The 16,740-nt window shown below is 36.4% G+C and overlaps 1 protein-coding gene across 1 annotated transcript in view; it reads right to left on the reverse strand.

Annotated features, from left to right (window-relative positions):
- The window catches only part of LOC123550447 (endoglucanase-like), a 53,665-nt gene that overhangs the window by 36,390 nt on the left and 535 nt on the right, over nt 1-16,740 (reverse strand). The window contains exon 2 of the mRNA XM_053522580.1: nt 9,553-9,662. Within this exon, the coding sequence (XP_053378555.1) occupies nt 9,553-9,662 (110 nt within the window). The remainder of the gene's footprint in view (nt 1-9,552; nt 9,663-16,740) is intronic.

Consider the following 16,740-nt stretch of genomic DNA (forward strand, 5'->3'; position numbering starts at 1 on the left):
TCGACTGAAAACCTCCTCGTACGGAACTCGTAGCGTTTTTGTGACTGGGGTATGTATTATCAGTGATTTTAAAGAGGCATTTAAAACTGAGAAAAATGCGTCGATATCAGAGCGTGAAAAAATCAGAATTTTGAGAACTGGTAGGGAGTATATAGTAGGGTATAGTATAATGGTGCACTTATACTGCCTTGCTATATGAGCTAGCTTTTATAGCGATGTGGCAGAGTGTCTACATTAGGTGTGAGCGGTCCTAGGTTCGACTTCCGGTCAGGGCTGAAATATTTTCAGTCTGTTCTAAGTATTACACGTACACAGCACTTCATCACATTGCAAAATCCGTCTGCCAGATTCAGTCGTGGAGATTTTAAAGAAATAAATGGCTCACAACGAAACCTGTGCAAACACGATTATCTGCAAATGAATGAATTAACGCATAGCATGTTAGGGATGTCGGTCACTCTAAAAAGCCTTTGTAACGAATTTCTAAGCATATTGTCACGGATTTCAGTGGGGTTTTTTTTACCATAACAGAAAATGAAAAATGGTTGGCATTTCACAGAATTGATATGTCTGTCCAATATTTAAGTTCTTTTTGATAGTTTCGTGTTACTTAAAATTGATGAATTTTATTTATAAAGTTGTAATTTTATGAAGGAGTTTTCTTCTTACCACTGTATTCTACATTAGGATTTTCATTTCCAAGAAATCGGAACTCGCAGTATAAACTTTTTACCTCACCCAGGGGAGGTAACTCTTGTCAAGATGACAACGATATTCCCAAACCGGAAGTCACATTTATACAATAAATACATGTGACTAACTGAGTAAATTCAGTTTTGTTTCTTTCCCCAAAGAAAATGTTGAGGGGAGGATGGGACGGTTATATGACAGTGGTAAGAAGAAAACTCCTTCATAAAATTACAACTTTATAAATAAAATTCATCAATTTTATTTCACTCATTTTCTTCTTACCACTGTATTCTATATTAGGATAGATTTAAAAGCCTTACCTCTCAAGGATGGCTGGGAATTTTCTTTCTGTATTTCAGTTTCTTCAAACTTCACAGTACAAAAAAGGATTATGAACACACACAAATAAAAATTAATACACACATATATATATATAATGCACATCCAATCTATGAATGGTTGGGCACATCAGAGTTACTCTTTGTAACTGTTATCATTTACATACACATATAAACTTTGATATCATCCTGTGATAAAGTTAAAAACATTCACTGTAATTTTATTTTACTGTCTGTTCCAACTCGCAGAAACTAAAACTTTTCAAAATTCTTCCTATTTACAGCCTGACGAAAAAACATTCATATCCACATTCCTTAGATAAAACTTAATGAAAGTTTATTCCCTTGACCAATCAGCGGAGTCAAGGATGCTCTTTACAGACGCTCCATTAAACAGTGCCCATGAAGGGCCAATAGCTCTAGTTGAGTGAGCCTTGACTTGGATTTTTTCTTCATATGCCATTTTGATTGTCTGAACAATCCAATTTGAAATAGTTTGTTTCGTAACTGGCTTATGTGGTTTAACATATGACAGAAATAACTTCACTTCATCTGTACCATCTGGAAGTTTTCGAAAAATGTCTGTTCTTTTCAGATAAAAATAAAGTGTCCTTTTTGGATCCAACTTCTTGTTGTCATTAAAACAAGGAACAAAAATCTTAGAACCTTGGTGAGATGGGCGATCCTGCTTGGAAAGTCCCTGTCTTAAAAATGTTATGCCTCTGCTCTGTATGTTTGCATATCCTTCCCCAAGCCGGAGCGCTTGTAGGTCGGAGCACCTTCTGAACGTTGTGATACCTGTTAAAAATACACATTTAAGAGTTAAATGTTTTAAAGAAATGTTTCAAAGGTTCAAAAGGGGGTTCTTGTAACATTCTAAGAACTTTTAGTAAATCCCATTCAGGAACAAGTCTCACTGTGGGTGGTCTCAAATTAAAAACACCCCTCAACAGCCTGATAATATCTGGGTGTTGACCAACTAAAACTTTGTCAACTGGGGGCAAAATTGAAGAAACCATTGACCTGTAGCCACAAATAGTTCTATACTGTAACCCCTTATGGAATAAATATGTAAGGAATTCTGCACAATCTGTTACAGAGGCATGATAGGGATTTTTACCCCGTTCAAGACACCAGCTATGGTACTTGTTGAACTTGCAATCATAATCTGATCTTGTGCCTTTTCTCCAAGATGCCTTGAGTAATTCTGAAGCTTTCTTTGAAAAGCCTTTGTTTCTGAAGTGACTGTCGATAATGGCCATGCCACTAGATTGAAAATTTCTGGAGATGGGTGAAATATTTCTGTTTTTTGGTTGATACAGAAGATTTTCGATCAGTGGTAGTCTCCTTGGGTAATCTATGAGCTTTTGGAGGAGACTCGTGTACCACGTGCGTCTTGGCCACTGGGGCGCTATCAGAATTATTTGGCATTGATAATTTGACATGTGTTCTAGAACTTTTGGTATCAAGCATATTGGAGGATAGGCATAAGCCCAAACATGTTGCCATGGAATTGACAGTGCATCCACAGCTAAAGCTCTTTGATGGGGAGTCCAAGTGCAGAAGACTGGAAGTTTGTGGTTGTCTGGTGACGCAAATAGGTCTATCTGGGGATAGCCCCATAACTTGAAAATTTTCTGAACAATCTGATTGTTCAGAGACCATTCTGAATGTCTGATTTTCGTTCTGGACAACTGATCTGCTAGAACATTGTGACATGAGGCAAAATGAGCTGCTTTTATTGATATTTGATTTTTGACAGCACATTGCCAAAGGTCCCAAGTTCGACTGCAAAGTGATAGGGATTTTGTCCCCCCTTGTTTGTTCAGGTACTGTACTACTGTGGTATTGTCGCAACGTACTAGTACTTTTTGATTTTTCAGGATTGGTAGAAATCTGAGAAACATGCGATGTACTGCTTCCAACTCCAAATAGTTGATGTGCAGTAATTTTTCTTTCTCCGACCAATTGCCCTGATAAATCTGATTGTTGACATGACCCCCAAACCCTGTTTTCGAGGCATCTGTTGTGACTGTTACTGAGGCCGACCACTGGTGTAACGATCGGCATTTGGCCGTGTTGGTTCTTTGTAACCACCATGTTAAATGGTTCTTTAATTTTTGTGTTAAGGGAATATGGAAGTCCAGACTTTGGACTGTGTATTTCCAATTTCTGAGTAGATGTAACTGAATTGGACGGATAAATAGTCTGGCATTGGGAATCAATTCTATTGAATTTTGCTTACTCCATTTAAAAATAACCTTAGGGCAGACGAAAAACCTACCTAAATATATTATCTAAGAGTAAAGCAAAATAGAGAACTTTTACCGCTTGTAACTCAATATTTTTAAAGATGTGTAACTCTACCCCTTCTGTTTAAGTAGTAAATTCACTTTAAACACCAAGAAATCGCTTATAAGATTCATCTTTTTCCACTTTTGTACAAGAAATCAATAATAAGTCTTGAAAGAAGGAAATACTTACTAGAAAAAAAGGAAAATAAGGAAAAAAAATTGGCCCCAGTAGGGCTTGAACCTACGCCCCCTAAGAATTGCAGTTAAAATAGGTTTTTGGTAGGAATTGAATACTCTTCAAGAAGAAGGTTCTCTATTAGAGATCTAATACATTAAACAGTAAACACTTCAATACATAGTAAAGACATTTTAATGTTCCGTGCTCTTCTTATTTTTGAGCAGCATACCTATTATCATGGATGGTAGCTCGTTTTTTCGTCTCCACTTCAGACCTGGACATTGTTTATAGCAAAGAATCTCAGGTGCCGACGCAAATATTCCGCCGATATAGCAGATTTCGCAAAGAGTCGATATGGATATGCACCGTGAATTATCTTACAACTCAACATCTCTTAAGTCCTCATCAGTTAGGATTCATCCAAGATGACTCGACCACAAATCAACTTACTTATTTGTATAACTTCTTCACAGAGGCCATTGACTCTGGCAAGGAAGTGAGAGCAGTCTTTTGCGACATCAGTAAAGCATTTGACCGAATGTGGCACAAGGGTCTGCTGATTAAACATAAACGATTGGGCATAAATGGTTTGCTGCTCTCCTGGATTTCCTCTTATCTCTCTGGTCGAAGACAATCTGTTGTCATACCCGGTGCTCAATCAAAAATCAAATGCCATCGATGCCGGGGTACCACATTGATCAATATTAGGTCCCCTTCTGTTCTTGACGTATATAGATAACATTGTCATCGATATACAGGCCAACATCAATCTCTTTGCCAACGATTCGAGTCTCTTTCTGGTAGTCGAGTATCCTCTCTCCGCCTCACGTACTCTAAAAATTTATGAACAATGTCAAATCGGGCTTACACTTGGTTGGTAAAATTTAAACGAAGAAGACTGAATAATTGAATTTTACCCGTATAACTGTTACCAGAGACCATCCAAGCTTACAAATGAGCAACGAGACTATTCAGGAGGTTACAAGTCACAGCATCTTGGCGTGGTTCTTTCCACCGACTGGAAATGGCACTATCACATCGGCTACAGTGTAGGGAAAGATTATCAGCGCATAAATGTGATGCCTTGCAGTTCTGGACAAGAAGATTTTTAAAGTTTTTCCTCTCGGTTGGCAAACAAAGTTCTGCATGGAATTAAAATTCTTTGAACAATTTTGAAAGAGGTCCACACAAGGATTATCTGTGAAGTTTAATGTAATTCTGCCTAGTGGTTTTCAAGAAGATTGTTTCAGAAAATGTTGGACAACACACGACGAACATTTAGCGGTCACTAAAGCTCACCATGAGCTAAAAAAAAACAACACACAAACAAGGAAGCCTTGTTCTAAAATGCAGCCTCCCAAACCGTGCACACGATAAAAACATGCACACCACATGCACACACAAAACTTAAAACAAGAATAAATATCAAACAGGAATGCCACGTTCCAAAAACGCAGCCTGCCAAAAACAAAAGACACGCAAATAAAGGAACCAGTGAGGCACCGCCTAGGACCTGTCAGACGGTTTATGGTGCGCACCCATCCTCACTCTTATCCCCAGTCATGTTCCAAAGTCACGGGACAGCGTAAATTAAAGTAATCCCTGCCAGATGAATATCTTAACACAAAAATGATCCAACAAGTTTTACTCATTCCAAACAAATAATCTTTTTCTTTCTTTAAAAACTTCCTAATTTCAGATAAAATTTTAGAGCAAATACACATGGGCTCATTAGAAAAATATTGTCACTTAACACTAGTCTATAGTCTAGTTTAATATTCATGAATATTTTACAAAAGAGTTAAAACACTGTTCGGGATTGTATTTAGTGAATTTTCGTCTACTCTAATTCCCTCCACAAATTCTGTTAGTTTAGAAAATTGCTTTTTTGATAGTTGGAGTTTACGTATACATATTTTATCGAATATATTATTCACTTTCAACAGTGACTATCTGAAACTGTATCCAATGAGAAACTGTCTGGAATTGTAAGTTTATAACAATCCTCTTCTTGTGATATTGCTTTAATTATTTTATCAAACCTCTCATCAAATTCTTCATAAATGCTTCAACAAACACAATTTCAATGTCATTATCATGTGGAACAAAGGTAGTTCTTTGATATTCAAGCTGACCACCTCCTGATGCCTTGATATGATATGAAAAAAATAGTGTTTATGTTTTTTAGTGGTGAACATTTCATTTTTTTTTCAGCTGTCAGCGAAAGAATGTTATTTGTAATTACGAGTTGGGCTCAAACTCAATTAGAGGTAAACACAAAATTAACGCATGCACGCACACATATACATACATACACACACACTTTTTGTTACATAAATTGTTTGATAGATAGAGAAGAACCGACTGAAAAGGGGAAGTAACTCGACACCTTTTATGATCATTCTGAGAAAGGGTTGCTTCCCATTTTCTGATGAGATGACCCATACCTTTAAATGTTAAAATAATTATGTTGATGTACAGGCAGTTTACATGCATTTTTCGATAGATAAATATCTGGACAAAACTATCAAACAATAGAGATAAATGCAAAACACTGGAAATGCAAGATGATCAATTCAAACAACCCTCTCTTAATAATTGCCAGATAAGATATTCGCTTTTATCAAGTATAATGATTTTGCAGAAATTCTGAAAAATGTTGGACAAAATATAAAAAGTAGATTTAGCTTACCAAAAGTTTCCTTCTAGCGCAAATAAAATAAAAAAATTTAAGGGATATTGTTTTAGCATATTGTTAACAATGTTTAATAATACAATGAGACAAATATGTTCTGTCATTTTTGAAACAAACTTAACTATTATAAGAACTAATCTAAGTATCAAAAGTTTTATCATAACCCAAAGTTTTTCTTTATAAAACGAAACGTCACAACAACCAACGAAAACATCAAAACAATAGCGAAACTCTTGTCCGTCCGCAGTTGGAATATGCATCTACCATCTGGCAGCCGTACATCCAAGCAAACACACATAAAATACAAATGTTTCAGAATCGTGCACTTCGATGCGTAACAGGTGATTTCTCACCTTTCTCCAGTGTTACTGAAATGCTGAGAAGACTTGGTTAGCGCTCTCTGGAAGATAGAAGATTGGATTTCTGCCTTGTAATGTTTTATCAAATCTATCATCATCTTATTGCCATCAATCTCCCGAGTTACTTTCAAGTACCGTCTAGATTTTCTAGACAGATGCACCCGTATAGTTTCAGACAAGTACAGGTCACCTCTGGTTACCACAAATTTTAATTCTTTCCACATTCAGTTGTATTGTGGAACAACCTGCCTGGCCTTATAGTTGCCATCCCTGGCCTTAATACCTTCAAGGTGGCTGTGGCAACCACACAGTACCAGACCAGAGAGCAATGTTTTTATCTTTATCTTTTAATACTTGTTCTTGCTAATCACACTTACAATGCTAACATCTTTTAGCCTATTCTCACCTTAGCTAATGTTGGACCCATCAGTCTTTTACAACTCTTTCACCGTAACTAATAAGTCGACACGCACCCAATGTCTATAACATTCGAAAGAGGAGTTGACATTATTTTATAAATAGATAGATAGTTGTTTTATTATATAAGCAAATGTAGTACATATTATGCTATTTGGAAGCATTTGTCTTTCAGTCTGTATTTCAATTCTGGATGTTTTCATCACGCGACTACATCAGCGAGTACCAGCGAGTACACTTACACTAAGAAATTTCATACATGCATTTACGAGTCGAAAAACAAATTATGCAGACTAAAAAATAGGCAAAAGAAAGCACTTGCAAATTTGAAATGTTAGAAGCTAAAAAATCACGTGACCATTGATAAATTTCATTATGTAAACTTTTTTGGTGGGAGTCTATTTTTAGATGATGCATAATCATTTCATTAATCTCGATTCATTACTATAGTATATTCAATTGAGGAACTACGTGATTTAAACTTTATTATTATGTCTTGTTGTTCTGTAATTTTATGTAGTTGCATTGCACTAAAGACTGATATAAAGATTGATTATGCGCAAAGACATACTGGGCTAGTGGCTATTTGTAACGAATATACATGAGTCAAGGATGGCGGCGCCCTTCGGATATCGGATTCCTTTGACGTAACCTTGTATCCATTACATGCTCAGTCAGGTGTGACATGTTTAACCATAAGTGTTCCTTCCCTTGAGAAGGAACACTTAGATATAAAAAAGAAATAAATTGAGCAGCATACCTATTATCATGGATGGTAGCTCGATTTTTCGTCTCCACCTTAGACCTGGACATTGATTATAGCAAAGAATCTCAGGTGCCGAAGCAAAGATTCCGCCGATATAGCAGATTTCGCAAAGAGTCGATATGGATATGCACCGTGAATTATCTTACAACTCAACATCTCTTAAGTCCTCATCAGTTAGGATTCATCCAAGATGACTCGACCACAAATCAACTTACTTATTTGTATAATTCTTCACAGAGGCCATTGATTCTGGCAAGGAAGTGAGAGCAGTCTTTTGCGACATCAGTAAAGCATTTGACCGAATGTGGCACAAGGGTCTGCTGATTAAACATAAACGATTGGGCATAAATGGTTTGCTGCTCTCCTGGATTTCCTCTTATCTCTCTGGTCGAGGTCAATCTGTTGTCATACCCGGTGCTCAATCCAAATCAAATGCCATTGATGCCGGGGTACCACATTGATCAATATTAGGTCCCCTTCTGTTCTTGACGTATATAGATAACATTGTCATCGATATACAGGCCAACATCAATCTCTTTGCCATCGATTCGAGTCTCTTTCTGGTAGTCGAGTATCCTCTCTCCGCCTCACGTACTCTAAAAATTTATGAACAATGTCAAATCGGGCTTACACTTGGTTGGTAAAATTTAAACGAAGAAGAGTGAATAATTGAATTTTACCCATATAACTGTTACCAGAGACCATCCAAGCTTACAAATGAGCAACGAGACTATTCAGGAGGTTACAAGTCACAGCATCTTGGCGTGGTTCTTTCCACCGACTGGAAATGGCACTATCACATCGACTACAGTGTAGGGAAAGCTTATCAGCGCATAAATGTGATGCCTTGCAGTTTTGGACAAGAAGATTTTTAAAGTTTTTCCTCTCGGTTGGCAAACAAAGTTCTGCATGGAATTAAAATTCTTTGAACAATTTTGAAAGAGGACCACCCAAGGATTACCTGTGAAGTTAAATGTAATTCTGCCTAGTGGTTTTCAAGAAGATTGTTTCAGAAAATGTTGGACAACACACGACGGACATTTAGCGGTCACAAAAGCTCACCATGAGCTAAAAAAAAAACACACACACACACACACAAACAAGGAAGCCTTGTTCTAAAATGCAGCCTCCCAAACCGTGCACACGATGAAAACATGCACACCACATGCACACACAAAGCTTAAAACAAGAATAAATATCAAACAGGAATGCCACGTTCCAAAAACACAGCCTGCCAAAAACAAAAGACACGCAAATAAAGGAACCAGTGAGGCACCGCCTAGGACCTGTCAGACGGTTTATGGTGTGCACCCATCCTCACTCTTATCCCCAGTCATGTTCCAAAGTGACGGGACAGCGTAAATTAAAGTAATCCCCGCCAGATGAATATCTTAACACAAAAATGATCCAACAATTTTTACTCATTCCAAACAAATAATCTTTTTCTTTCTTTAAAGATTTCCTAATTTCAGATAAAATTTTAGAGCAAATACACATGGGCTCATTAGAAAAATATTGTCACTTAACACTAGTCTATAGTCTAGTTTAATATTCATGAATATTTTACAAAAGAGTTAAAACACTGTTCGGGATTGTATTTAGTGAATTTTCGTCTACTCTAATTCCCTCCACAAATTCTGTTAGTTTAGAAAATTGCTTTTTTGATAGTTGGAGTTTACGTATACATATTTTATCGAATATATTATTCACTTTCAACAGTGACTATCTGAAACTGTATCCAATGAGAAACTGTCTGGAATTGTAAGTTTATAACAATCCTCTTCTTGTGATATTGCTTTAATTATTTTATCAAACCTCTCATCAAATTCTTCATCAATGCTTCCATCAACAAACACAATTTCAATGTCATTATCATGTGGAACAAAGGTAGTTCTTTGATATTCAAGCTGACCACCTCCTTCTGCCTTGATGTAGAAAGAGGTCATTAAAAAAATAGTGTTTATGTTTTTTAGTGGTGAACATTTCATTTTTTTCAGCTGTCAGCGAAAGAATGTTATTTGTAATTACGAGTTGGGCTCAAACTCAATTAGAGGAAAACACAAAATTAACGCATGCACGCACACATATACATACATACACACACACTTTTTGTTACATAAATTGTTTGATAGATAGAGAAGAACCGACTGAAAAGGGGAAGTAACTCGACACCTTTTATGATCATTCTGAGAAAGGGTTGCTTCCCATTTTCTGATGAGATGACCCATACCTTTAAATGTTAAAATAATTATGTTGATGTACAGGTAGTTTACATGCATTTTTCGATAGATAAATATCTGGACAAAAATATCAAACAATGGAGATAAATGCAAAACACTGGAAATGCAAGATGATCAATTCAAACAACCCACTCTTAATAATTGCCAGATAAGATATTCGCTTTTATCAAGTATAATGATTTTGCAGAAATTCTGAAAAATGTTGGACAAAATATAAAAAGTAGATTTAGCTTACCAAAAGTTTCCTTCTAGCGCAAATAAAATAATTTTTAAGGGATATTGTTTTAGCATATTGTTAACAATGTTTAATAATGCAATGAGACAAATATGTTCTGTCATTTTTGGAACAAACTTAACTATTATAAGAACTAATCTAAGTATCAAAAGTTTTATCATAACCCAAAGTTTGTCTTTATAAAACGAAACGTCACAACAACCAACGAAAACATCAAAACAATAGCGAAACTCTTGTCCGTCCGCAGTTGGAATATGCATCTACCATCTGGCAGCCGTACATCCAAGCAAACACACATAAAATACAAATGTTTCAGAATCGTGCACTTCGATGCGTAACAGGTGATTTCTCACCTTTCTCCAGTGTTACTGAAATGCTGAGAAGACTTGGTTAGCGCTCTCTGGAAGATAGAAGATTGGATTCCCGCCTTGTAATGTTTTATCAAATCTATCATCATCTTATTGCCATCGACCTCCCGAGTTACTTTCAAGTACCATCTAGATTTTCTAGACAGATGCACCCGTATAGTTTCAGACAAGTACAGTTCACCTCCGGTTACCACAAATTTTAATTCTTTCCACATTCAGTTGTATTGTGGAACAACCTGCCTGTTTTTATCTTTATCTTTTAATACTTGTTCTTGCTAATCACACTTACAATGCTAACATCTTTTAGCCTATTCTCACCTTAGCTAATGTTGGACCCATCAGTCTTTTACAACTCTTTCACCGTAACTAATAAGTCGACACGCACCCAATGTCTATAACATTCGAAAGAGGAGTTGACATTATTTTATAAATAGATAGATAGTTGTTTTATTATATAAGCAAATGTAGTACATATTATGCTATTTGGAAGCATTTGTCTTTCAGTCTGTATTTCAATTCTGAATGTTTTCATCACGCGGCTACATCAGCGAGTACCAGCGAGTACACTTATATTAACACTAAGAAATTTCATACATGCATTTACGAGTCGAAAAACAAATTATGAAGACTAAAAAAGTAGGCAAAAGAAAGCACTTGTAAATTTGAAAGGTTAGAAGCTAAAAAAATCACGTGACTATTGATAAATTTCATAACGTAAACTTTTTTGGCGGGAGTCTATTTTTAGATGATGCATAATCATTTCATTAATCTCGATTCTTTACTATAATATATTCAATTGAGGAACTACGTGATTTAAACTTTATTATTGTGTCTTGTTGTTCTGTAATTTTATGTAGTTGCATTGCACTAAAGACTGATATAAAGATTGATTATGCACAAACACATACTGGGCTAGTGGCTATTTGTAACGAATATACATGAGTCAAGGATGGCGGCGCCCTTCGGATATCGGATTCCTTTGACGTAACCTTGTATCCATTACATGCTCAGTCAGGTGTGACATGTTTAACCATAAGTGTTCCTTCCCTTGAGAAGGAACAATTAGATATAAAAAAAAGAAATAAATTAACTGTAATTTAAAAAAAAAATCACATTTAATTAAATGTTTACCGATTCTGGCCTATTCCTTTTGCAACATATATCAATTTCTAAAGATTAAAATAGGTTATGAAAGTTTCATCTTTGATGCATTTGAATATTGATAAACATAGTGTCAAATAAGCCAGGTAAGAAGTTATTTGTGAAACATTTAAACCACTTGTGTCGTCACATTAAAAAAGCAGGATTTTATAGAGATTTATCTCTGCTGCCTATAAGCCAGAAAAGACTTAAACATTTATGATAAAAACGATTATATACCGACATTCAATGAACCATTTTAGATGATTCAGTAATAAGTAATATGAAAGATAAAAGCTCTTCTGATGGATAGACTATAGTTCCACTTTGATGACACATGGTCGTTTGTGATTGTCACATAAAAAATTGAACTGAGTAAAATTCACATATCAGATATTATTTGAGCAGTTTTCTACTAAGTTTGTACCCCACGGGGTATACAGGTTCCAGGCTGTCTTTCTGTCCGTCCGTGCTAACATTTGCATACTTAGGTGGCTTTAGGGACAGTAGGTACTAGTACTTTTTCTTTGATGTCATTCATTCCGTTAAGCTTTTATGTGGCGATTTTTCTTTACGTGGCTAAATGAACAGCAGAGGGAACAAAAGACTAGACACATAAATATCCATATGTAGGAATTTCCGTCTGTATGTCCATAGATACAATCTTGTGCGGACCAACTCCCTTGACACAATTTAATGAAACTTCACACAGGTGATCTGTAACAACAGTAGTTGTGCATGGTTCTTTGGAGGAAAAATGCAGAGTTACGGGCCTTAGGTTTTCTTTATTTTTCTTTTTGTTACTATACTCTACTTGATATTTACAAATTTCATTTGTCACTTGTCCGAAATCAGTTTCTTTGGCTGACTGTGTAATACTTTGTAAAAATACTACTTTGGAAAGATACAAAGAATTGTCAATCGGTGGAAGCTGTAAAAAATCACCACAAAGTATGACTTGCTAAGTCTCGGGATCATTGATTTCAACTCATTTAGATGTTGAAGATTGAATACTGCATAAGCCGGTGCTAAGGGGCTTGGGCAGTGGTGCATTATTGCTCATGAACAGACTCAATTAAACCGAGTCTGCAATTTTCACTGTTTGCCTTGTTCTCGGTGCTTCCGAGGGATCTACTTTTCAGATTCTATTTACTTCACAACAACAGGCGTTAATGCTAAGTGGCGGTCGTAAAAAGTCGTACCGACTTATCTCAGTGTTGTTATATTTTCTGGTCCTTCTGGTCCTTCGGGATCATTGATTTCAACTCATTTAGATTTGAAGATTGAATACTGATTAAGCCGGTGCTAGGGTCGTGGGCAGTGTTACATTTTCCATTACTGTTTTTAAACAGACTCAAACAAACCGACTCTGCAATTTTCACTGTTTGACTTTTTCTCAGTGCTTCCGAGGCATCTACTTTTCAGATTTTACTGTACTCCTAAAAAAAGCTTTGATGCATTCTTCTACTGGCAGACAGAATTTTAAAAAAAAGTCAAATGTTCTTTGACTCAGCGTAGAGCATTCATTTATAATTAGAATATCAGTTTCTTTTTTCCGTTTGACAACTTTATCAAATTTTCTGTTCGAACTTAGCAAATTTCTTATTTAAGAACTACCATATCGACAGTATAAGATATCCGCAAACATGTATATAATGGTGGACATCTCGATTTGATATACAATCTGATTAAAATCGTCTCCAATCAACGCTACGCACTGGATCTGAATACAGGCTATTGACCCACTCGTTGACATATTGGAGCCTTGCTTTCAACATTTTGAAAGTAAGTTTTTTAATGCGATTATCACGTGCGGGTTTATAGCTTATAGAAACACATGAAAGTTAGTTGTTTTTCCTTTTTCTAATTTTTCCCCTTCAAAATTGAAAAGCGTTTGTAAGGGGTACCGGGGGCATACTATCTCAATTATAAAGCTAAACATCTATAGCCATCCATAAGTAAGTGTTCCTCTTTGGTGTATTGGTCAAGAAGGCAGGAAAATATTTATTCTGTGCTCGATTCCATGTTTTTTTTTTTTGTTTTTTTTTCTTGATTTCACATTTTCCCAGTAATTGTTTAAAAACATAATCTCATGTTCCTATGTTCATTATATAATGAAACTTTTATTCTAAAGAAAAAATACATCAGACAAAATCGGAGTCCGGTTCCTTTTGGCCAAACGCTTGTTGAAACGAGTAGTTTGACTGGTTCAATTAAAAATAGATTGGTGGAAATAAAAATAGCAATATTGGAAATCCGATTATACAGAAAGATGACTTTTACAAGATCGAGAACTCTAGACTTGATATACTACACATGAAACGAAACACCAGTTGTGTAAGTCAGATGCACATTTTGACCGATCTTTCACGATTTTGAAAATATGCCGGAGCATAAGCCTTCCCGATCCCAGTGACACCAGTAATCAACAAATTAAGACCTTGTAAAGCTATACCAACAACGTTTAGTTGGTCCGTTTCCATTTTTGTAGCATGTGTGTAGGTTTACTTTAAATTTAACTGAAATAACTACCGATGAAATATGTATAAAACGCGACCGTCTTTTTAAATGAAAATCAGCCAACCCAAAAAATATATATATATATATACAAAAAAAAACACAAACAGACTGGTGCACTTTTGCAGTTACATTCTAATGAATTGTAAGTTGTTGCATAAAGTTCTCCCAATACATGTGCCGTTTACGCTCGGCCACGACCGTTTCAATGTTTTACGTGATCGTGTACGCGTTGTAAACACGGTCGTGTCGGTATATAACTCCGTTTCATGCATTAAGTAATGTGCATGGTTCGTTTGGTTATCTTTGATTTATTTTATACAAGCATTTTTATGCTTAAAAATCATTCCTTTTCATACCAATAGGTTTGGCGGGCATTGTGTTCAATGCCGTTTAACTCTGGAGATTTGTGAGGATAGAGAGTTAGCACAGTTGAACGGTTTAAACGCGGTGTCCTACTGCGTTCCCTAATGTGTGTTTTGCCCTTGATATCTATTTGTTTTACTTTGTTTATATTTTGATGTGTATATCCCTGATATTTACGCTGCTGTTGGGTTTTGTTTTCGTAGGTGAGTTCTAAGAACGTAACTACAATGTATTCTTATTATATAATTATTATTGTTTTACTTGGTTGGTGTATAGTCACATTCATAAAAAGCCATTTTTTTATTTCAAGGAAAGTTTTAAATAAAAAAACAACAACAAAAAACGTCGGTGCACAGTAGAAGATAAATTAACTCAAGTACCCACTTACGGCACTGTGTGTTTTATGTGAGAAATGTGCTGGTATATTTTCCTGTCCGTGGCCATGATTCTTATAATATACATGTACCTTGCGCTAGAGTATAACATGGTACACTGGCTGTTTCGTTCTGGTCTGGTTCCGGTGCACTAAGCCGTTCAGTTTTGATTCACATTTGCCAAGTCAACCGTTAACAATTACTTCGTACAAATGCGTGACGGTATCATTTCATTGGGTACTTCAACAAGCGACGGAGGCGGCACAAATATGATTATGCACAAGGTGTAGTTAAACACGTTCAAAATGTATTCGTAGAATCTAAATACGGAGAATTTGCTAGGTAGATTTACGTGTTACGGGCAACGTGTTGATATTATTTGCGCAATTATTATCATGTGAGTTATTTTCACGGACGCTTACGCGAACATGAAAACCTCTATGAAACATAACAACAGACAAAGCAGGTTCCTTTAAATACTTAAATTTAGTTCTATAGATGACATTATTTGAAGTTTTAGGGAAGAATCCTTGTTTTATAGCAAGCATTGTGTATACAAAACATGGCTTTGTAAGAGTCGTGTAGAGACAAATTTGACAGTGGTTGAGCGCCCGCTTCAAATATGGGAGGTCGTGGGTTCGATCCCTAGCCACGTCATACCAAAGACGTTAAAAAAATGGTACCAGTTACTAGTAGTAGCTTTCTCGCTTGGCAATCGGGATTAGCAGGATAGTGCTAGGACTTGTCAACCCGGTGTCAGTATAGTATGACTGGGTGGGATATCGTGTCTACGGCGTGATATTCCAGTGAGGCAGCACTGTAAAGTTTGGGCATTGTGCTTACTGCTACAAGTAAACATGTAGTCACCGTCGTTATATGACTGAAAGATGGTTTCTCACCAGCATAACAGATATGTTGTATAACACAACTACAAGTCTCATAAAGAGAAGAGAGGTTTAAACTCCCCAGTAGCGTTTTAGCCACAAACAAGGCGGTGCCCCACTGTGGTCCTTTATTTGTCCGTTTTGTCCTCACAAGTGTGTGCGTGTGCACATCTGCGTGCTGTTAGTTGCGATTTGGAGAGGCATTTGGATTTGGAACGTGGCATTACCTGTTGGATATTTATCCTTGTTTGTATAGATGGTTTATAGGATATGTTTAAAGACTTTTGTCCACGAAATATTCAAAACAAGGATAAATACCAAACAAGGAATGTCACGTTCCAGATACGCAGCTTTCCCAAAACGAAACCTACAACATGCAGATGTGCACACTCATTTCTAACACCCACACTCACATACAAAGCAAGCACATGAGGACAAAACAAACCGCCTCGGAACGGAACGGCCATTGGCACAAACATCACTGGCGAGCATAAACCTGTTTATGGTGTGCACCCATCCTCACTCTTACATGCCACAACACAGAAATCAAAACAGTTCAGTCCAGGTGGGATTTAAGAACTGCTTATCACAGAGTTCTTCCCCTCTTTCGTCAGACACAGGGTTGAACACCTATACATGCGGTGTGTCTCAAAACAGTTGGGTCGAAACCTCTTTAATAAAATGTTTCATAATTTTACCAAATACAGTTGGAAAATTACCATGACCCAAAAGATAAACATATATACATGTATATGTATTTATCTAACTAAGCTGTACTGGTTTCCCAGTAGTTTCCGGACGCAAGTAGTTTTCCGGACCTTTTACATTTCGTGTTGTATAGACTTTATGACGTCGTAAAGCATCTGGGTAAGAATATCA

The sequence above is a fragment of the Mercenaria mercenaria genome, chromosome 14 (assembly GCF_021730395.1).
Source record: "Mercenaria mercenaria strain notata chromosome 14, MADL_Memer_1, whole genome shotgun sequence".
In the NCBI taxonomy this organism is placed as follows: domain Eukaryota; kingdom Metazoa; phylum Mollusca; class Bivalvia; order Venerida; family Veneridae; genus Mercenaria; species Mercenaria mercenaria.